Here is a 24,396-nt window from a genome sequence, read left to right on the forward strand (position 1 = left end):
ATGTTAATCATTAGAAACTCAAAAATCTAATGTTGCCAGCCAGCACAAATAAAATTTCATCTCCTTTCTAATCCTTTTCCTTAGCCATTGGTGAAAGTGCTACAGAGGAGAGAAATTACTAAGCAAGCAGAAGAGAAAGCCACACAATGAAATCTCCGAAGTCCGTTCAAGCCACCGTTCTTACTTCCATTTTATCAGCCTGAAAGACATGTACTGTATGCATATTTCTTTCAATAAATAACTGGCTCAACCCATCAGTGAATCCTGTATGCAGCTATATCTGGAGTGTAGTCCAACGACTTTGGGTAGGTGACTTCACCTTTCCAGTGCCCAAGTGGGGAATCTGCCAAATATTTCTAAGATCTCAAGTTTATACTTCCAATAATTCTATGAATAACAATTACCCAAATAACATAAAAACTAGTAATATGGTTTTTAAAGTAGCAATATAAATTAAAGACAACACAGGATATAATTAAAGTCAACTAATAGTGCAGAAGTTAAATCATTATACAATTATTTACTGAGTGCCTACCACATGCCAGTTATTTAATCTAAGGATTCTGAACAAGACTTCTCCCTGCTCTACAGGAGCTTAGTGCCTAAAGGGAAAGATGGACATTGAACAAGCAATTATAATAAAGTAGGGTGCTATGGAGCAACAGAGGAAGCTATTCAACTAGTTCAACTACCAAATCCTTACATCCAGTCCTACATCTAAAATAAACAGACATTTTAAATTTAAATCCAACATCTCCAAAACCAAACTCATCTCACTCAAATCTACCCTCAATTTTGTTTTTCTAATGGTACCACCACTCTCTCAGACATGGAGGCTCAAACTGTGTCTCTTTGCATTCCCAAAAACAATGACTTGTATAATCTTATCCAAAGCATGCACTTCTTCCTTTTGAGTCATACCACTACCCTGAGTCTTAGATCTAATCACCTCATTTTCAAACAATAAATGTCTTATTGGTCATGTATCAACAAGGTCATCAAGGAAATAACAAACTATCTTACTCTTTGAATACAGGAGACATGTACCAAGCAGTGTTAGGTGTTACTGTCCTTTCCTTTAATAAGTTCACAGTCCATAGGGGAGTCACATATGATGAAGAAGTAAATGTTGTAATTAGAGTACTAAAAACTATTGGAGCAACAATAAAGGAATGACTAATTCTGCTTTGACAGAGGAGGGTCAGGATGAATAACAATACAGAAAATCATAAGCTGTTTCAAGTGAATTCAGAAAAACAACTATAGATAATCTTTATGTATAAAGGAATGAATAAAAGGTCTGACTGCATCTGTTGACAAATGTATGTATGCAACCACCCTTCTATCCAATGCTCATGATTACACAGCACTAGTCAATCAAGGTACTCCTTTCTGTTAAACATACAGACACAGATGTGGATACAGCATAAGAATTCTCAAAACAGTGCTCTAAATCTATCATTATAAACTGACCAGAGTTAGTATTAGTATTGGTGTCTGTTCAGTAGGCAGATGGTCGCTGCATAGTATAATGCGCAAAAAGTATGTAATATGATGGAAAAACACTGAAGAAATGCTGGAATGTAAAGTTCATTAGCAACTTAGTAATAACAAGTTTGAAATATGTGCACTGACTGATATGTGTGCTAACTACAATAATACTGTTAGAGAAATAAGGAGAGGTAACAGAATATATCCATTTAAGATTAGAATGTTGAACAAGAGGGCCTATTAATGAGGACGTTGCCATTAATCCTGTTGAGAGTCCCCATAAATGTTTAAATCTAACTTGTGGGGAAAAAAGCATAAAAACACTTCCTCCATAAAAACGGAATACTTATATTCCTTTAAAATTAGACAAAAATTTGAACATAAATACCTGGTAAAATAGGACATTCATTTTTATTTTATACAAACTGAAACAAAGGACAAAATAATTTAAGGGTCACAGTGTGTGTTCAGCTACACATTCTGAAGCCATTCATTTTAAACATTCATGAAACTTTAATAGTAGTAATTGTAATGACATGATGAAAGCTGTACTAAACTATTCTGTAGTCTAGTATTCCTACTGGGAAGAGAACTGAGATAGAAATTATAAATATATATGTGTGTGTGTGTGCAGTAATGTATACCTACATACTAATATGTGCACATACTTTCATATATATGTGTGTATATATACATACACATATAAACACACACACACACACACACAAAGGTCAAGGTAAATATTAAGGCAAAAATGTTCCTTTTCTTTTCCATTGCTCTTTATGCAGACAATGGTCAGATATAATGGACTTAAAATGTTGACTTTTCACTGCAGTTCTCCATTATCCCTGAATATAAGTGCTCCCAAGACAAGAGAGAAATGTGTCTTAAAAATACCTTGAAATTAGAAAATAACAAAAGGAAAACTTCACATTTTTTAAGAAGAAAAAATCTTTCCTTTCCCTAAAGCTGCTGAGTAGTCCCTGAGCTCCCCTACTCTGTGGGAAGAAAGTGATAGGTAAGGATCTTCCCTCCACCGTTCGCTGAAAGGCTAGTCTAATTCATTTTCAAAACATCCCACAAAGTCCTAGCAAGCTCTTTGTAAATGCTTTCCTTGTTAAAACTCTGAGTTGGCCAATGACACTGGGAAAGATGAAGTTTTATAACTTGCCTGCAGAGTGTAATCAGGAGGAGAGAAAAAAAGTCAAGGAAGCACAGCAGTGGATTAAGGGATCCACTGACCACGGGTAATTCCTCCCATGGGGCCTCCCTGGGAAGCAGCCTAAGGAAAGGAGGCCAATTCAGACTACCTGCATTCTTCATTTCACCGTTCTATTCATTTTCCAGCTCTCACAAGTTTCACCATTACATTCAACTTCTAAGCTGTCCACTCTAGACAACTGGTTTATAATACTATTTTCCCTTCCTTTCCTGCTCTACCTTGTTTCATATGCCATTCCCCTAAATCTATAATGTCCTCCTCCTTTCCACCTAACCAATTTCTACTTATCCTTCAGAGCTGCTCAAATCCTCTAAACTTCAGGTAAAGCCTTAACAGACCAATCCTTAACATGCATGATCTCACCATCTTTTCTAAAATTATCATTAATGAACACTTAAGCACATACTATGGGCTAGGCATAGTTTTAAGATCTTTACATGAACTCTCAAAACTTTACAAGATAGGTTCTATTATTTCCCCCATTTTACAGATTAAAACAAACTAAAGAACAGAGATGTTAAATAATTTGTCCAAGATCATATAACTAATTGCTATGAAGTATAAAAGTTGAGGACTACATTTTTGCTAATTTCTAGTCAGCTTTGTGAACTACAAAGTAAATACTAAATGAAGTTAAATATGAAAAAGGTACAGTTGTACAAAGCAATTAAAGGTAGTACTGAATAGCGAACTTTCCCATTTGAGCCTTTAATCTGCTCTAAATAGAAAAACCTTCCTAAGAAGCAATTTGTGCTCTAATTTCAAAAGGAATGACCCTTATTCTCTGGAAGTCACCAATGCTGGGTCTCTCTTCTTTAAATACCATTTATATGATAGGAAAGGGGAAGCAAAGACATTTCCCTTCTTGATAAAAATCATGAATTAATTTTTCTCAGGAGGAAAACACTTTAGGAGATGGTATTACTAATGCACTCATGTAAAATCTGAATAAAGATGTCAGAATTGATACAGATAGGCAAAGGACTTGAGGGCTCAGAATGAGCACCCAAAGGCCATCATATTCATGAAGGGAAGGAAAGATACATGTTAGCTTTAAAATACGTATCTGAGAAAGAAAAATCCAGTTCTGAAAGTGTTTCAGAGATCATCATTTCAATGACTTTTAATTATTTAAAATACACATACATCAGAATTCTAATACAAGTAAATTAGAAGTATATTTTTAGATAGTCTCTTAAGATAACTGCTCTCTCTCAAAATAGCTCTGTACCCTAAATAAACTTTTAGTCTACCATAGAGTACAGCTGCAAATAGGACAACAAATTATGGCACTTCCTAACACCAGATCTATATTAAAGCTCTCACAAATTTACTTATAGTAAACAGCCTATTCTGTTTATAAATCTTCATATAAGTTTTAAGAGTTTCTATACTTCCAATGAAGACAAACAGCTGCTGCCATTTGCCAAAGTAAACCAAAGAAAACATTCTGAAATCACTCAGTGGTGTAGTAGTGTTTATAGCAGAGGCTGAGAGAAGGCTATCCTAGGTACAGCTTGGATTCTTCCAATATTATCCACCAGAGGTACAATGGGCCACAGAGAATTGGGGTTTTAGCCTCAGTAGGGCTCCTAAATCACAACAGGCATCACCTAGACTATGCATCTTAAATAAACAATGCTATGGGTTTGTTCACAGTACTTGAAGCAACAGGGCTTCATGCTTCCAGCATTGCATATTCTTGTCCCTAGGAGCTCATAATTACTCGTGTAACTCAACAAGCACTGATTAATACCACTGTTGTGCCAAGCCCAGAGCCTGGGTATGTAACAAATACAACAAACAACAAAAAAAAACATTGATTTTGCAATCTTGAGTAAACAGGACCCATACAAATTCAAGGCTACAGTACAAACCATAAAAGTGCTTTATCATTATATTGTGCCCTTGATTATTAGTTTTTTGATGCTGACATCTTTACACAGTTTTACTATGGAAATTGTATGTACAAGACAGATAGAAAAGGCAAGGACTAGAGATTAGGAAGCTCAGATTCTTTCTGTGGCCTTAGGCCAGTCACTAGGCCTCTTCTGACCATCAGGAAAATAAATGTTGGGTTAAATGATCTCAAGTCTTCCCAGTTCTAAAATTCTATGATTCTCAATTTGAAATCTTTTTAATGGAGTCCTTTGGAATCTTAGGAGACATGGTAATCTAACTGCAGATGCTTCCAAGTGCTCCAAGTTTCAGAAAACCAAATAAGTACAAACCACAACCTACACATCTCGCATTTACTCTAGAGTCCTTTTCATGATCCTTCAATCATTATCAAGAACTTGCTTTTCACGAAAAGTATTCTTTTTTATTTCAAACAATATGGTCCTGTAATCCATATATGTTTCAACTTCAGAAAATTGAAAGGAATACATCTTTCTACATTCTAGACTCTCGAAGTACAAAGACTCTTGAAGTCAAAGCACATTTCCTTCTCATTACCCTTCTAAGAATACCGAAAGAGCTTTGGAGAAATCAGCACATAAAAAGTAACATGAGTCAAATGGTCAGCTGAATTCCAATTCAGCAGGCAAAGTGGGAGAAATAGGGGCTTTGTGGAACTGCATAAAGTAGTTGTCCCTTCTTAGGACCAGCTACGTAATTTGTGGTGCCTGTACAAAATAAAAATGCAGGACTCCTTGTTCAAAAATTAGTAGTTTCCAGATGGTGACAGCAGAGCGTCAAACCAAGCACAGTCTTTATGTGATTACACATATTATGTGACCACACAGGTCAAATGTCCAGTAAGTCAACCCTATCCCTCTTTAATGCTACCCCAAACATCTCAGTAACAACCCATTATGGAGCAAGACTTATCCAAACATTTAAGTATTTAAAAATACTGTCAACAGAATCACTCACTTTAATACCAAATATTTTGTTGTCCTGTTTTGAGGATAAAGGGAGCGGGGGAGCTGCATACCATAACCTATAAGGTGTAGACTATTAATTCAGATGGCCAGAGCTCAAATCCTACCTCTACCCTTACTGGTCGTGAGGCCTTGGGCAATTAACTTCTCAGGCATCAGTTTCCTCATTGATGAAAAGGGCATAACACTACCCACCTCACAGGGTAATCAATATATATTTAATATATGAGTGAATATATGTGAAATACTTAGAACAGCACCCAGCACACACTGCTAGAAAAGCCTTATCTAGAAACATACAGGTTTTGTTTTTTTATTTACAGAAAGTTAATCTAAAGGGCAATCTTTAACTCCTGAAAATTCTTTTATTAATACTTCAATTCCACAGTCATTTATAAATACCTCTCAGCAACCTTTCGTTGGCAGTTTCTCTCCTTATCATTCTCTCTTCACTGGCAACTTCTGCCTTCCTGGTGGAAAAAAATTCACTTGACCATAGCCTTTTCAGTACTGCTATCTGGGGAAGGTGAGTGCCTAGTCAAAAAATATTTTCAAGAAACTTGGAAAAAGTAAAATATTTGGGCTAATAGCTAAAAAAAATGACACAACTTAAATTTTATGCTTTTATCGTGATGGTGTTCTTCCTGTAACTTTTTGGTTTTTTATTAAAATAATGGGTAACCATGTGAGACCAGTTTGATGTAGACATGAATAAAATGAAATGGATTCTAAACTTCTGTACATACAGGAATTATCTCATCTCATATATGCCACATTCTCTCAAAATCTTTTATCAAATATTTTATATGCAAGTATGGCATCAAAAAATTTAAATGTTCCTAGCAAAAAAATTTCAGTGAAACTTGTATTTACATTTTAAATCTATAAATTAATCTAAGGCCTTTATATACACCTTCAGTTTGTGAAATTTTAATTAAAAAGTTTCCCTACTTGCAGCAGTTTATATAAAACACAAGATTAAAAAAGGTAGAACACTACTCAAGTTTGTATGCTTATATGCTGGAACTATAGTTAAGTCAAGAGTTCAAAGTTTTTCATATTAACTTTCCTTAAGTGTTCAAAAAATCAGAGAAATATTAGTAACAATACATTTGACTAAAAGGATGCCCACTGGAAATGAACATTATTACACTTTGAGACGTCACCTGACAGAAGAGACAAGAAACAACTTTCAACTGTTTAACCTGGAAATAAAATTATCTTAGGGAGAAAAGCCACAAATCCAACAAAAATATGTCACCGATTCAGGATTTGTGTCTCTAAATATACAGGTAAGAAGTTTCTGGCTGAAATCGAAGATGAAAGTCAAAAGTTTAGAGCCTTTATTAGCTAAAATACTAGCTAATCCAGGAAATAGAGAAAAATATCCTGGTTAATTATAAATAAAATATAAGGTAGGGTCCACTGAAATAAGGACAATTGTTCACTTCCTCACTTATCAGGAATGAAAGATTCCCTCGACTCTCAGATTTAGTACATAAGCAACCTCTCGTGCAAAACCACGTCATTAATGAGTTAACGTATAATTAAAAAATTACTAGCCAAGCAAGCTCTCAGTTCGCATGATTTTCCTGCTTTGCTCACATCTACCATCTGCAAACCATCGAGTTACAGTCCTAAGTGAAAGTCACTTGAAGAGTCGTTAAGATCCATGCTTTTGAGTGAAAATTGCAATTAAGTAAGCAGCCAATCAATTTTACACCAAAGAGAAAAGGGACTTTTCTGGGCCGACCGGTAGACTGGGAACTCCTGGACCCCTTACAGTCGGAAGTTGCCCAGTTAGACACCACTGGGGCGTAAGCCTCCAGTAAGGGTGAGCGGCAAGTTACAAGGAGGCCCGGAACTGAGTGCGTGTACACGTGTAAACTCTTCACCAGGGTATCAGGGATGCCCTCTTGTCAGGGTTTTAATCTGGTTTGGGCAGGAGTGGAAAATGACGGCCAGCGAGGACCGTGAAGGGTTATTTCCTGGTTAGTGTATGACGGGTAATCGTGAAGCATCCACCTTCCGCTGTGTCGTGGCCCCCGGCAGCCGGAGAGCTGCTCCCTTCCCTGGGGGCCTAACCTCGTGGCCGGCCCGCCAACGGACCCCTCCCGCAGGTGCGCCCGGGTCCTCCCGGGCCCCTGACCCAGGGACGCGGCGCCGTGTAGGTTCGGGCAGGGGAAGGAGGCCCAGCCCTTGGCGGCAGAGCCCGGTCCCGGGAGCGCAGACAAGCCTCCTCCCAGGCCCAACCGGAAGGCGCCCTCGGCCGGCCGCCCGGGCCTCCGGGCCGCGGCGCTTCTCACCGTGTGCTCGTGCTCGTCCGCCCGGGCTCGGGGCAGGAGCACCAACAACAGCGCGGCGGCCGCCGCCACGCCGGGAGCGCCCGGCAGCGGCCTCATCCTCCGCGGTCCCGCCGGCCCGGCGCCGGCCCACCGACTCCTCCGCCGCCGCCGCCGCGGCCGATTCGCATCCACGGGGCGCGGATAGACGCACGGGGCCCGGGCCCAGCCGCTGGCTCCTCCGCGCCGCCGCCGCCCGCTCCCGAGCCTCCCCGCCCCCGGCGCCTCCGAGGCTCTTCCTCTGACTCAGCCACGTCATTCGGCCACCCCGGCACACGCCGGAAGTGCCTCGCGACGCCGGCGCCCCGCCCGCGACCGCGGGAGCTCCGCTCCGCCGCCCCAGGTCTCGTCCGCCTGGCCGCCGGGCCTTGAGCCTCGGGAGGGCGGAGTGCTCTCGGCGTTTGCCGGGCGCCCCCCACGGGGTGCCTGGCCTGCATCTCAAGCCACCTCCGGGCCGCGTCCCAGCGCTTGGAGTTGTGTGACCTTAGCCAGAACGCTTAACTTTTCCTGGTCTTAACTTTCCTCGGCCGTGGAATGGTGTCCGGCCTGCAGCCTCTCAAGCTCGGGCAATCAGATCAAATACCCTTCACAGACAGTCATCTACCGCCGTAAACGAATCATGAGATCCCAATCATCATTACGGAAGATTGTCAAACCGTTTCAGGGGTGGATAAGTGTTTTAAAGTAACGCTTTATTGGACCCTACTATTCAACCTTGTTGAAATTCTTGCTGATTTATTTGTTCACTGATTATTTGTTCGTTTCCCGTCCACTGACAAACACCTCCTGGAATCTAAGCTCCTCTCCTAAGCGGAGTTCCTGTTCACGGCCATATTTCCTGTGTCTAAAACAGTGCCGGCCAGTAGCAGAAATAAAAAATATCTGTCAAACAGATATATGAATACGGCACCACCATCCAAACAGTCCTCTAGGCCAAAAATGTAGAACATGTAGTTCGACTGTTTCTCTCAGCCATCAGCAATCAACAAGTTATAGATTTGGTCTCTTAGAAATGTCTTGAGATTTTTTTTTTCTTTCCTCTGCCAGTAACAGCCAATCTCCATCTCCCTATGTATTGCAAGCCTTCTAACAGGATCCCTGCCACCAGTCTTGTCTCCCTGTTTATACTGCGCAACAGGTGCCAGAATGATCTTTCCAAAAATACACCTGATTACATCACTCTCTTGTTTGAAACACTCTGAATATTTAAATAAATCATGGAATCATAGCTAAGATTTTCATCTGCCAGGCACCATTCTGAGCCCTTTACATGTATTGACTGAATCCTCACAAAAATCTTATGCAACAGGTCCTATTAGCATGTTCATTTTACAGATATGATAAGTGAAGTGCAGAGAGGTTAAGTGGCTTGCTGAAAGACCAGACCCCAGCAGTCTGGTTCCAGAATCAGCCCTTCTTACTACTAATGGACGACCATCTATACATATCTTTTAAAAATGAAATAGACCTGTATGTACTAGCATGGACGATATTCAAGAGATACTTTTAAATTAAAAAATAGAATACAAAGAATAAATAGGAAAAAATCGAATATAATTCCATTTTAAATGGTAATACATTAATCTACCCATAGAAAACAATCTGAAAGATCATTTTCAGATTACCATGGTTAACTTTCTATTTTGTATATGCCTGTAAATATTTGGATGTGTTTTACAACAAGTATGTGCTGCATATGTAATCAGGAAAAAAAGTTCCTTGCTAAAAGACAGTCCTGTTAGCATGGAGAATATAGGCAATGATTCTGTAGCATCTTCCTATGTTGATAGATAGCAACTGCACTAATGGGATGAGGATTTAATAATATGGGAAACGGTTGAACCACTGTGTTGCATACATGAAACCAATATAAGATTGTGTATCAACTATACTTCAATAAAAACAGACAGTCCCATTAGCATGCAGCTGCACAATCAGATCCCAGTTTATCTCCCCAACTTTACCTCCCACTGATCTGTATACTCTGGCTTCATTCCTATATTTCCCAAACACACCATGTGCTTTTGTATGTCTGTGCCTTTCCTAGAATGCAGATAAGTGGGCAACCATTAGAATATTCTCCTTCCAGTCCTAACTGAATTATCATCTCTTCAGGGAAACCTTGCATGATGCCCTCTGGAAGTTGAGCATCCCTTCTTCGGGATTCCAATAGCATTTGACATGTTAGGTCATAATTACCATTTAGTTCCACTTCCTCTTCTGTATTACATTCTGACCTATTTTGATGGCAAAGACTATCATTTATCTTTGTACCTGTCCCAGCTGCTAGGATAGTGCCTGTCACATCATAGACATTCAGTAACTACTTGCTGAATGAATAAATGAATGAAGACAATAAGTCTCATAGCACAGCAGGATTTAAAGAACACATTCTAGCTAGTATAAGAGACATCACTAGGCAGTACATGATTAATTGCTGAATGAATCATACACCAGTAATAGCTATAGAAATCAGAGGAGGCATCTTATAGATCTTTGTATATCTCCCAGAGCACCTAGCAGAGTGACTTGCTCATGGTGTAGGCTCAGTAAATGCTCTGTGAATGAATAATCACTGCTTTTGAATCAAATGATGATGGGCAATTGAAGAACAAGCAGCGTTAAGTACTGAATTAAGATGGATGAGCAGTTTCTTGCTTAAAGCTCCATCCCCAGCCTCCACAGATTGGAGGCAGTAAGCATTTGCTAAGTGTTGTGGGGAGCACTGGGTTGGCAATTGCTTGGGGGGGAAGACACAAGAAAAAATACAATGTATTCTTTTGGAAGGCACAGACTTAAAGCCAGGGAACATTACACACACAGCAGAGAGCAGACAGACAGCATATTAGAAAAGAACTGCACAAAATGTAACCAACTGTGTAAATGTGCAGCAGGCAATAAGAGCAATGGGCAAGTAAAGCAGAGGAAACCTTATTTTGGTGGATTATTTGGGAGAGTTTAATGTAGGGACATTAATTCAACAACTTATTGAGCAACTACTATGTGCCAGGAACTCTGGCAGATACTAAGAAATGATGATGATACATGACTTTAGGTGATAAAAGTCTGGTAACAGTAGTTACTGAAAGAAGGAATAGGGGACAAGTTGCCCGATTAGAGAAAGAGTGTGGCTTCAAAAACTTAAGAAACTGGTGACCTCAGGACTAAAAAACAGGACTCAGGGACACCATCAAAATCAAGGCTGTTCTGAAAAACTGGAGAGTGAAAAACATTTGATATTTCTTATTTCACCCGTTTCTTCATTGAGATTAATGACTTCATTCCCTAACAGCAAAAGGGATAGGTGGATACATACTAGTGAAAGGAACTGCTCCCCCACCCCCTGCCCAAAGGCTATACGGCCCCTTTCTCATGGTAGTTCTAGTAAGGTTCAATTTGTTAAAGAGCTTATGACCAGTAAATGACCAAAAAAACCCACAGTTTTCAATCTTTTATTCTCATTCTTGATAAATGATAATCAAAAGTCTTGGTCTATAGATGAGAATATATTTTCTGATTTCCAACCTCAGCTATCGCTAGAGGAGGTAATGAAGAGAATGTGACCACCACTTGGCCTGGGACCTGGACCTTGGGCAATCAGACCTTGGGCTCCTCACTTCCTCCCCATCTGTAAAATGTACACTCTGCCCACATTACCACAATGGAATCTGTTCCGAGGATACAGCCTTGAGAGAGTAAGAGTAAGGTGCTGAAACCAGATATACACTGGAGGATATACACTGAACCCTGCTAAGGCCCTTTTATAAACTTTTAAGTTTCTAGCAGGCAGGTGCCGATATCTACTCCCAAGACAAGCATGGTTTGTAAATTTCCTTGCTTAATAAACCTGCCACCTATGCTTCTGGGGTGCTCCGGCTCTTTCTTCTTTTCCCCCTGCTGTCCATATGTACAGGGCAGGTTTCAGATTATACCTGGGAAGCTCCTGAGGTTGCAACTAAGATACATTTTCTTTTCTTTCTACTTAGTTACCTTTGTCTCACTAGTTATTTACTTCCAGGGTGGGGAAGACTTCTATTGCTTTTTGCCACCTTTGCCTCTAACCTTTCTGTTCAGGCTGAAATGTTCTAGATACTGAACAACTTTGTAATTGCTCTGAGTTCTTTCTTTAGAAAGCAATCACTTAAAACCTTTGGTTCTCAGACTGAAGAACAGCTAAGGCCATTAATTTCTTTACACAGTTCCCATTTCACTGTTTCTCACACATTTTTTTAAATGATCTGTTATGACAATGATACAGGGCAAGGAACAGCAGCTGCCACATAAGAGCCACTGCCAATTAGGTGGAGTCTCCAGTAATGCTTCATCAGCATGAGGAATTCTCAGTCCCTTGCCTTAGACTTGGCCTTACAGAGTTTAAAGGACCTGGATTATTACTAAACACAAAACTCTTTACTTCATAGATGATGAAACAGACCAGGGCAGTCAAGTTATATGAACTCAGCAAGTCAGTAGCAGACCATAAGAAAATATAAGTTTCTTGAATATCAAGCCAATGTTCTCTCCCCTACACCACGCTAATTCTTAACTGCACAGCTAGCTAAGACATTTTCTCTCACATCAGGGGTTAAATGGGCTTTGGCGGGCTTGCCTAAGAACCTACTATTTATTACAGTTTCCATGAGAAAATGAATTCTGAGTTGTGCCTCGGCATTCAGAACACATCTTTCAACCTTCTACTCGCCTCCTCTCACCGCTCTGGTGAACGTGGTAGCCATCAGGAATGAATGAGGAAGACCATATTATATTCTTAACTCACTTGGAAATAAACAGAACATAACGTATTTTTAAAACCAAAGCAAATATTTATACAGGCAGATTTCTCAAAATTGAGGATGGATTTTTAGGATGAATCTTTCAGAGTTACCAAATTAACCACTTGTTCTTTTTTAGAAATAAATCTGTTAGTAATGTTTCCTTAGCCAACCAGCTGCAAAACCACACACTATTTGGAGCACAGAAACCAGCTTACTTTCTGGTGCACATGGGAGAGGGATTTACAAATCCCAGCTATTGAAGTGATATAGGACAGACTAGGACCTCTTCTTTTTAATAACAAAGCAAGAAAAAGGTTGAGAGAGGATAGGTATCTCAGCTTAACTTAGAGAAATATTCATTGAAGTCATGTACATACTATCACCTTACCTAATTATAGCAAAACATTAGGGATTATTCACATCATTAAATATGTCAAGTTAAATTATTCGATTGTAACACCAACCTCCTGTTCATAGTCTCTCAGTCTTCATACTTTGTTGCTTATGTTGTTGGTTATCTACTCACTGGTTTGAATATAAGATGAAGGAACAGTGCTGGCCTAGGAAACAGAGGACAATGTACTTTGTATAGTTAGAGGCAAAGGGAATGGCAATGAGATGTCCAATAGCTTCACTGCCTATTGAGCCAGCTTGTAAAGTCTTGGGTAAGGATGGTGGCAGCTGTGTTATCTCCCAAAGCACCACAGAAAGAATATTTAGCAGTCTCTTTGGAAACCTCATTGCAATTTAGTTTATGATCCTCACTGTATTGAAATCCATAATGTATTCCTAAAAATGTGTACAAAGTTGAATAAATTTGTTATAATGGTGGTTCTGTTTCCAGAAAATGAAAAATTTCACCTCATCATTAGAGACATTCTTTGATAACCTGATCTCAGTGTTTCATCCAAATTTTTTCATTTTCTTTACTTTTACATACAACCAATCATGTTGAATGTCCAAAAACCATCTGGGGATGGTTTAAGACTTGTTACTTTTGAGCTGGCCCTCCTGATCATTTGCAGTCATGTTCCAGGTGTGCCATGTTTATGAGACCTAGATTTCCCATCAGCATTTTCAATTTCATGTTTTCCACTTGTTTTTATATGAGAATAAAATGCAAAAAAAAGTCTAATATTGCACAAACAGTGATGCGCATACAAAGGTGCTAACACCTTTGGCTGGCAGTAGGATTTTTGCCATATTATAGATCTAAATGCTAATCAGAGAATGTACAAAAATCTGACATCCAAAAATGGGCTGAGAGGTACTGAATATTAAAAAGTGCAGCTTTTATCAGAATCAAATGCACCTAAAATGGAGACTGTCTATAAATAACAGGAAGGACAACCATACTGACTTTATAATTTCTTATTCTCCTTTTACCTCACATTTCCCCATTTCTCCCAAATAAGTGATAGGGAGAGTAAAGGGACTGTTGTAGAATAGCTGTTATGTGCTAAGCATTAATGGTAGGTAATTTGCACAAACACTCACTTGATGGCTACAGCCAATAGTGTATTTTATGTCAGAAAAAAACAGAAACAAAAACAAAAAACCCCAAGACTCCAGAACGTATTAACTTCTATAAGAGTCCTTGTTTGCAGGTCTGAGGAATGAGATTGAAAAAGAACCTTTACTCATCAGAAAAGGACCCAGTAAAACTGTACTTAAATGGATCATTAATAGTGTGGCTTTTATATAGCTGTGTGGAATGGAGAATAATTTCATGGAAAAACCACCAGATTTCTGATATTTTTAAAAGAAATGGGTCTGATACTAATTTTACTGTGTGTTTAAGTATAAAATTAAGGACCCATGCTTCAAAGGTAGATGTATGTGCCAAGGCCTCAAAATTAATGGCATATTTAAGGCTCTATATCCTCTGCACAAACAAGTTTCCCAAGTCTGGTAGTCATAACAGGTGTATAAGGTGTATAAGCTAACTATTTCTAGCTCAGTGCTTCTTTCCATTCTGAAACCTCAGCAGAGACAAAGTCAAGAATCCTCCTCTCTCTCCTTATAGCCAGAACTAAACCCTATAAAGGTGAAGGGCAATAAATGGGGTCTCTGGTACCCCAAGCTTCTGGTTCCCAACCATTTATAGATGGTCCTTGGCAACATGACGGTTTTGAAAGCACACTGAAGTATGAATGTCCAGACTAAAAAAAATACTTGGTAGTCCCACGTCTGGGAGATATGTAAGAAGGAAATTTCTGGAAGGCCAATGGTCAGTGCCTGATGGAATTTCTGCATCTGGGCATTTCTTGAAGGGGAGGGCTTGGCTCTTTGGAGATGGAAAGTGTGGTGACCTGGAATCAGCAGGCCCAGATTCTAGACCTGCTTGTCCTCTAACCACCTGAGTACTCTTGGTTCCAGACTTCTGTGGCACCTCAGACTTGCCTTCTGTATAAGAGGAATTAGGACTAATCCGTCTCTAAAGTATTTCGCAGTTTGTTGTATGTAACACCCTAGCATTTAAACACCCTCCTGAGCCTACAGAAAAGCTGAAGAACCATTTTTAAATTAGGACATACCTTCTTACTTGAATACTCTTAAGTCTTAAATCAAAACCATTTTTAGAAATTAGGCTGGACTAACAAATAAAAGCCTATCATAAGTGCATTTCAGTAAAATCATGTGTAAAGTACATTCTGATCAATCTTTTCAGGTTTCTAATGCCAAATTAGAGGTAAGTATTCCAATTAAGTTTTCATCCTTTTGGCAAAGAGGATATGGATCAAAGTATTTGGTGATAATGAATAAAGTCCTTAGTTTTTCACTTTTTCATGCCTTAATAATATTTTCTTCAAGGAAAGCCCAAACCAGCAGGGCTGCAACAGTATCAGCAGTGAGAGTGTATTAAGGTCAGCAGTCATGCCGCAAAACTCAACATGAAGACGTCTTTAACAAGCTGAAAACTGCAAGTCTCAAAGTCCAGAAGTAGGCAGGTTTTCGGGGGTGAAATCAGCGACCTCTGGGTGGAACAGGTGGAGGGGGATGAAAGGTTTCTCTGGTCAGAGGCCTGAAATGAAAAAAACCCAACTATTTTAAGGTGAATTTGATTAACTAGTTCTAGGCATCCATGACTTGCTGCAAACTTGGTATACTATGCAAAGGACATGTTCCTCAATTAGTGAAACCGAGCGCACACATGGACCTCTGGGAGGCAGACGTGCTAGCTGTGGCTCATAGTCCTAGCTGCACATCAGAAACACTGTGGAGCTTTGACAAACGCCAGTTCCCAGGATCTATCCCAGACTCATTCCATCATAACCTATAGATGACAGTGCTCAAGCATCACGACTTTTTAATAGTATCCCTCCCCCAACCAGTTGTATTAGCCATGTCTTCTATTTTCTGATACTTTGACATCTGGGTCCTGACTAATCCAGGAGGACCTGCCCCTCCCAGGGTAAACTAACTCCTAGAGATAGCAAACAAATTACCTGTGAGCCTTTCATATGCAAACTAGCCAACTCCAACCCCTTCCTTTACCAGGGCTCTCCCATTTAGGACCACTCTCCTCCTGCCCTAATCACCCCAGGGCCAGGTGCTAGGCAGCGAGGGGCAGCCCCTTTGTCCCAGAGCCTACAGGAATTTTTCCTACTAGCCAATCCTATTCTGCTCACCCTGCCTCACTTGTTTCTTCCTGAAGAAACTACAATAAAGACTTTTGCCCATGCCCCCGCCAAGCCCCTTCCTCCTGACTAAACCTGGGGCTTCTGCATGTGCCACACACCCCCCATGCATTATGCGCCCCCAACTCTTGGGATCTATGAGTAAAACAAATTGTCTTTTCAGTGGCAGCTGTCTCCTCATATGTTGACTTTGTCATACCTAAATAATAATAAAACCTGTATTTTAAAATACCAGTGATTCATATATGCAGTCAGGCAGGAGACACACAGTAGTAGGGAGAGCCCTTGAGAGAGGAATTGAGAATTCCTGGTCTGCTTCTCACAACTACTTCCTCACAACCACGAGGTCACTGTGTGTGTTATATCCCAGCTTCATGCCTGCTTTCCTAGAAACCCCCCTCCATGTTACTCCGAATGGTTTCTGAACAATTGTAAATGACACTCCAGGTAGCCTTGGGTGAGTCTGTTTAGAGAGGTTCAATGATTGCAGATGGTATTTCCACATGTGTGCTGTAAAACCAACATTTAATTCTCTTGGAAGCAAGCCAGTAAGTCAAGAAAGAGAGCTTTGTCAGGGCTGTAATTGAACTGGACTACCCTTCAGTCACGTACTTGAGGACTGATGAGATCAGTAAGTAAATATTTACTGTGTCTCTTGAATGAAAGTTTTGCGTAGGTCAACGAAATGGCAAAGCATTGGGGAAAGAGGGGCCATGGCAGGAACAAGCGAGGGAGGTAGAAGTAGAAAAGAATAACCACAGACACCCTCAGGAGGTCCTGCTGTGGGCTCTGGGAGTAGATGGTTTTGTGTACTTGTCTCTTTATCCAGGGAAAGCAAATGACCATTCTCCTTCCATTGCCCTGACTTGCCCTATGAACTGTGGGCTTATGGAAGAAAGCAGAAAGACCATCAGGTGATGCCTCTTATTACCTGAATAAATTTAAGCTCCCTCCCTCCCTCCCTCCCTCCCTCCCTCCCTCCCTCCCTCCCTCCCTCCCTCCCTCCCTCCCTCCCTCCCTCCCTTCCTTCCTTCCTTCCTTCCTTCCTTCCTTCCTTCCGTCCTTCCTTCCTTCCTTCCTTCCTTCCTTCCTTCCTTCCTTCCTTCCTTCCTTCCTTCCTTCCTTCCTTCCTTCCTTCCTTCCCCCTCTCTCTTTACCTTCCTCCTGCCTTCCTGCCTTCCTGCCTTCCTTTCTCTCAACAGACATTTATCTGCTGTGCATCTACTCCTGGATGTGGGATATAATAGCAAGTAAAATGGGCATGGATCCTGTCCTCAAGGTCCTGAGAATGTAATGGATGAAACAGACAATAGGGAAAATCAGTACACTGAACTGAGTGTTTTGATAGGAGAAGTTCAGAACCTAAGGGAACACATAGCAGAGGCATTTATGCACACATCTGAAGGACAGGTTAAACTTCTCTGAATCTGCTTCTCATCTGCCAAACAGAAGTAATGATACCTGTGTTATTCTGTGAGGCTTGGAGGTGACAACTGGAAAGTAGATAGCACAGTTTCTGCCTTAGAGTAGGCACTCAAGAAGTAAAGCTAATAATTTTATCATGATGAGTAAAGATCTGTTCTTAGATCTTTTCCCCTTGTATGTCCTATGAGCCTCACATTCTGATTTCCACCACAAAGACAGTCGGGATTCCTTCCTGACCCCTCTTCCTCTCTCTGCTGCCTCACTCTGCAATTTGGGTGGGTCTACACACAAAGCATGCCCACATTTCATTTTCATGAACAGTCCCCACTAAGGACTGGAAGCCCCATCTCAGAGAAATGGATTTGCGAGTATAGACATATCAGAACCAAAGAAACAAAGAATATTAAACCAGAATCAAGGGGTGGTCTATGGAGAAACAGCTTCTCGAGGACACTGGGAAGCTGGAGTTGGAGACTCGATTGTCCAGAGATACCCGGGCACTGGCTGCTTTCTCCTCCCTGTTGAGGGTGAGGTCTTGCTTGTGATGAGTTTGGTTCAAGAACCCAGCCATCCTGATGCTGGTTAATATTTTTTAAAGCAGGACTGTTATTTAGATGGTATGCTTTTGTATGATTATAACACTGTTAAAATCACTTTTAAGCTTCCCTATTAGTAATTAACCTCTGTCCCAAGTCCCCTCACTCCTGACCACTCCAGTCCCTCCTAGGGATTTCACAAACCTCTTTACAAGTCAGCATCTAAAGGAGTACTAGGAGTTCCTAGTACTACAGGAGGCCTCCAGAAGTGTGTTCTGATTAGGTGGTACCCAGGCTGTGCCTTAGGGGAGTGCTAAGATTGTTAGTGATCGGCAAATCATTAGTAAATGGCAAAATATGTTCAAACACAAGGCAATGACTCAGCATGATTTTGGCTTTTTTTTTTTTTTTCCAACTGGCAGGACCTCACCTATGAAGTGTTTGGCATTGTCAGCTGCCCACTGTATAGGGACTAATGCCCTGCAAGGGGAATGCCATGCAAAGATATAACGCATTTTCTCCTGTTCTTGTCACTATCTGTCTCCTCTGACATTGAAATATATTGAGAACTTAAAACAGGTAGGAGTGTGGAGCCTCTTTCCACCAATCTATAACCCACCTTGCACTGTGGTAGATGACTTGATGGCTAACTATTTAGGAGATAGGTAATTCAACCCATGCAGTACTAATCCATCCATTCAACCATTAATTCACTTACATGCTACATAATTATGAAGTTACTGGTATGTTCCAGTTACTGGGCTAAGCACTGGGGAGAGCAGAAAAAAATGTTTTATTTGAAAACAGTTTCTATTCTATCGAGATTCACCATTCACTTGAGGAGGCAGATATGCAAACAAGGGCCACAACATGGAATGAATTATAATAGAAGTATTTGTGGAACAACCAGAAGATTGACTCTGCATAGGAACATCAAGGAAGGCTTCACAGAGGAGGTGGTATTTGGACTGAATCTTGAAGGATGTGTAGGATTTTTCCAAGCAGAGATTGGAAAGGAATATGAAGGCAGAATTCCAAGTAAAATGAACAGACTGGGCAAAGACACAGTTCAAAATGGCACAGTCCACTGGGAATTCTAGGGGTGTAGAGCAGAGGTGAATACAGAAAAGGGTGGCACTTGAGGCTAGACAAGGCCAGAGCATGCTACAAAATGCAGACTTAATTTGAAGGCTTTTGTGCCAGTAAGTGACATCATCAGCTATTTTTGTCCTAGCAGGTGCACCCTGGCCACAGTGTGGAGGAGGGTGGCAAGTATGGGGCTCCAAGGATGAACTTAGGCACTAGCACATGGAGCAAGGCACGCGTGGATCTGACAGCTGAAAAGACAGCAGAATGGACAGAGCCTGCAGACATGCAGGAGCTGAGGGCTGCCAGGGAGGCAGAAAAGGAGGGGGACTCCAGGTTTGGTGCTTGGGCAACTCACGTTGGGGAGTTTGGGGCAGAGAATGGCAGGTGGGATAAGCTCAGTTTTGCACAGGCTGTGTTTGGGACACCTATGGGGCAGTAGGAAACAGAAGGCTGATGTGGAAATGGAGATGGAGATTTGGCATCTTGGCTGGCAGGCCACACTCCAGGGCTAGTGAGCAGAGGAATGACCCAGGACTGGGAGAGAGGGATGAGTGGGATAGAGACCCGACCTGACAGTGCTATTGCAGGGCAGGGGGAATGGTGGTTCAGGAGCTCGTGGGCAGAGAAGAGCTGCCAATCCAGATCTGGAAGTGGAGAGGAGACTACTGAGGTCAGCCTCCTCTCCTGTCTATCAACAGGTCAAGCACTGAAGCCACTTGGGAGAGAGGCCCATTTTATTCTTTGCTTAAATATCTCATTTTATTATGAAACCTGCATACATACTTAGAAGATAATTGCATGTTTGCAAATCTTTCTTCATACCCCAAATGCACCCAAATCCTAAGTTCTATCAATTACAGATTTCTTTGCAAACATCATTTCTTTAGTAAAAAACATTTTTTTCTTCTTTATTCTCCCCATTTTTATCACAACATACTTCCAGACTCCCCCAAACAATCCATCTGCCATCTCTCTTTACACATTTAAATGCATCCCAGTTTCTGTCCTTTAATTTCTGGCACTTATTTTCCTGGTTGTTTTTCTCTTCTGTTAACAAAATTCCACAGTCTTGTAGCTATAGTTTCAAGCTTACCAACTCTTTTTATTTTGGTACTATTAGATAGTTACCTCCAAACTCTTCAATCTTCAGAAATAAAATGTCTTAGGTTTGGCACTCCTCCTTTGACACCCAGACTTTCTTGGACAAGTATAAAAAACAACTAGTAGACTATTTCCTGGAGTCAAGCATACCCAGGTCTGTCACCCAGAGCAAATCTCAACTCTCAAGCCAGAGTTTCTACATCTGTAAAATGGATTAATACTGAATATCTCCTCTTAGAATTGTGGAGGGAACCAAATGAGATAATACATTCAGTGTGTATAGCATAACACCCAGCACATAGTAAGTGCTCAATAAACATTAGCATTTATTACTGAAATTGTTCTCCCTCTGTGATTACCAACTATGTTAATAATTTTGAAGAACAATAATATGCAAATTTAGGGGATTGGACTAGATTATTATCACTACTGTTTCTTGAGGACTAATATTCTAATATGTGACCTGTAACAGGGAAGCATGCCTGGTGAATGTGATGCCACTTGAAACTGCAGGAGGTTTTTGTAACAAGTGTCAGAGCATGGCTGCTGCTGGGAGCACCCAGCATAATGGTAAATAGCAAAGGAAGAGATGGAAATAGCCTTAGTGCAGAGTCAGCTTCCCTTTTCAGAGAACCAAGAGAAAGCCTCCTTGTTGCACTTTCTCAACAAATTCTGCTGAGATTCATTTTAGTTTCAAATGCAAAAAAAAAAAAAAATCCTTGTTGAAAAAAAGCTTCCTCCTTGTAATCATTTTTCCCCCACATTATGTTTTAGACATCAAAGAAATAAAGTCCTAGGACAAGCCTAGGCTTTTATTCTGAGGGGCTCCTTTCTGCATCAGCAGACACACAGGCTAGCTTTGACCACTTTTCTGTTACACCTTAACAAGGTTCCTACCAGAGGCCTGAGTATCATAAACAAAGATGTACATTGCAGCCCAGTAAATCCATCACACTCCTTTGTCTAAAGCCCATCTCCAAGCCTCCATATACTCACTCTTCTCCTGAATAAAAAAAAAATCACTCATACTGTTGAGCTCTAACTATGAGCCAGAAACTCAATCCTTACAACTCTGTGAGGAAGTTCTATTATTATCCCCCATTTACAGACAAGGAAATTGAGGCTCATGAAAGTTAAATAATTCAACCAAGTTTACAAGCGGCTGCCAGACTTGTCCTCAGGTAGTGTGGCACTAGAGCCATGCCCCCTACCACACACCAAGCTGCCTCTCACCTTTATTTTCATTCCCAATTTCTTTTTATCTCCTGGTCCCCAAAAGGCACTATCCCCACAATATTGCCAAGGGAATTTTTAGGGAGCCAAATTCTAACCAAACAGATAACAATTATTTAAAAAGTCAATGTTTACCAATGTAGTCCATTGATGAAATGTTGCATTTGTTATTTATAGTATTTTCAATGGAATAAAGCATCAATTAAATTAAAGAAGAGTCCACACTGAAATGTGTGAAAAGCAGACATTTCAGTTAGATCTGTACTACTTCTCAGGTCATCTTAGATGTCTCCAAATCCTACTCATCTGCTGGAATTCAGAGAGAGAAGAAAAAATTTCCTATCAGCTTCAAAGTTACCTCTGTGAGGCAGCTCTAGGGGGCACCCTGGGGGGCCTCTCAAGGGGCACGGTGGGTGCTCCATCCACTTGTGGGGGCACTGGACTACGATTTCTGGTGACCTCAGGGACTTCATTATCCTAGAGTAAAGGATAAGAAAGAAAGATGATAATTACATTAAGCAACTGACATAGTTGGACACCACTATCCCCAAAGCCTCTCAGCCCTCCTCAGGCTTTGGCTGAAGATTATCCTTTGACTCCTGGAGTTACTGAGGAGACAGAAGGACCCAAATTATCATTAATGGTCCTTGTAACTCAAAGTGTGGTCTATGGGCCATCAGCATCACCTCCCTCCCTCCCTTCCTTTCTCTCTTGTTATTGAGGGGAAATTCACAGAACATAAAATTAACCATTTTTAAATGAACAATTCAGTGGCATTTAGTACATTCACAATATTGTGCAGCCACCATCTCTGTCTAGTCCCAAAACATTTCACCACCCCAAAAAGGAACTTTTACCTATTAAATAATTTCTCCTCGTTCCGCTCTTTCTCCAGCCCCCGGTAACTACCAATTTGTCTATATGGATCTACCTATTCTGGACATTTCCTATCAGTGGAATCCTACAATATGTGACCTTGTGTGTCTGGCACCTCTCACCTGAGTTTCTATTTTCTGCAGTAAAATGGCCCCTAGGAGAAGAGATGGGGTGGGGTCCCTGGTTCTCACCTCATTGTCCCCCTCCATCCCGCTGCTCACACTGAGGAGGCTCCGAGTGCTGGACCGGTTGCTCGTGCTGCCTAAAGGGTACAAACAAAATCAGCTGGCCTGTGGATTCTCTTAGGCTAAAATAAAATACAGAACTCTAGCACTTAGTTATTTTTACTGATAGAAACAACACTTAAGCTGTGAATATGGGATTCTTCAAAATACTACCATCTTAAACCATTTTATTACAGTGTTTAGTTTTTCTTAGAGCATAAAATGAAATGGTTCACTTTTTATTACCATTTTTTGCTTTACAGTTACCATTTACTGAGGGCTTACCACACGTTATGTGCTTTACATGGTTGCATTTAATCGCCATGAAAATTTGATTTGATATTTGTGCTCTGATTCGACAAACAAGGATACAGCGATGCTCTATTTCTCACATGTTCAGAGGTGTTTCTAAATTTCTGCAAACTTTGTTGCTGAAGTTTTTTACCTATTTGGGAATTACAGCAAGTATGTGTATGTATCATGCAAGTATATACACCTTCTAATGAGGAGTCAGACTGTTTGACACAAAAAATGCAAAGCACCAATTCAAAGCATAATTTACGCTCATGGTAGGAACTGTGACTGCGTGAGGTTAGGTGCTCAAGGATTTAAGTTGGGAATTTATCACCTGTGTTGTTAGACCAATACTATCAGATAGAACACTCTGGAAATGTTCTATTATTTGCCATCCAATGTGATAATTAGTTTGAAATATGATGAGTATAACTGAAGAACTGAATTTGAAATTTTATTTGGTTTTAATCAACTTAACCTTAAATAGCCACATGTGGCTAGTGTCCACCATATTGGACAGCATAGCATTAGAACAAGCTCAGACACCTGATGATCTAGCAGAGAAGAAGGAAGAATAATAATCAACTAAAACAAGGAAATTTTGCTTTTGCTATTGACATATTTTTTTATTGAAGTATAGTTGAGGTACAATATTATATTGGTTTTAAGTATACAACACAGTGGCTCAACAGTTATATACATTATTAAATCCTCACCCCAACTAGTATAGTTACTATCTGTCAACCTAGAAAGGTATTACAGAACTACTGACTACACACTCTGCTGTACTTTCATTCCCATGACCAATTTATATTATGATTGAGATTTTGGGCCTTTTTATCTCCTTCACTTATTTAACCCACCCACTCCAACCCTTTCCCCATGGTAACCACCAGTCCCTTCTCAGTGTCTATGAGTCTATTGCTATTTTGTTCATTTTGTTATAAAATAAGTAAATTTTGACTATAACTCACCAATATTGCTGCTAGCAGTATTGCCAGATCTAAGGTTTGCTGAATTTCTACTTAAAACAACTCATTATATTAGTTTATAGGTAAATAGCCTTAGTTTTGATTTCATTATGGTATCAATTTTGGCCTAATTAATTTAGATGTTAACTTTAATAGAGCAGATGAAGATTATAATTTTGGATTATTTCTTGGGAGTAGATTTAAAAATTTTTAAATAATATGTCAAATACTTATATGAGCAGGGGACTCAGAGCTCATTTATTAAGAAGCATGTGACCCTATGCCTTTCTA

The 24,396-nt window shown here is 40.4% G+C and overlaps 2 protein-coding genes across 2 annotated transcripts in view; both read right to left on the reverse strand.

The window, feature by feature from the left end:
- TM9SF3 (transmembrane 9 superfamily member 3) overlaps positions 1–8,189 on the reverse strand; it is a 69,411-nt gene extending 61,222 nt beyond the window's left edge. Inside the window, exon 1 of the mRNA XM_036886458.2 lies at positions 7,905–8,189. Coding sequence (XP_036742353.1) covers positions 7,905–8,000 — 96 coding nt within the window. The 5' untranslated portion in view covers positions 8,001–8,189. The remainder of the gene's footprint in view (positions 1–7,904) is intronic.
- Positions 8,190–11,378: 3,189 nt separating this feature from the next.
- The window catches only part of PIK3AP1 (phosphoinositide-3-kinase adaptor protein 1), a 110,130-nt gene continuing 97,112 nt past the window's right edge, over positions 11,379–24,396 (reverse strand). The window contains exons 15-17 of the mRNA XM_036886457.2: positions 22,808–22,878; positions 22,099–22,217; positions 11,379–15,740 (exon numbers count right to left, since the gene is read on the reverse strand). Coding sequence (XP_036742352.2) covers positions 15,683–15,740; positions 22,099–22,217; positions 22,808–22,878 — 248 coding nt within the window. The 3' untranslated portion in view covers positions 11,379–15,682. The remainder of the gene's footprint in view (positions 15,741–22,098; positions 22,218–22,807; positions 22,879–24,396) is intronic.

The sequence above is a fragment of the Manis pentadactyla genome, chromosome 8 (genome assembly GCF_030020395.1).
Source record: "Manis pentadactyla isolate mManPen7 chromosome 8, mManPen7.hap1, whole genome shotgun sequence".
NCBI lineage: Eukaryota > Metazoa > Chordata > Mammalia > Pholidota > Manidae > Manis > Manis pentadactyla.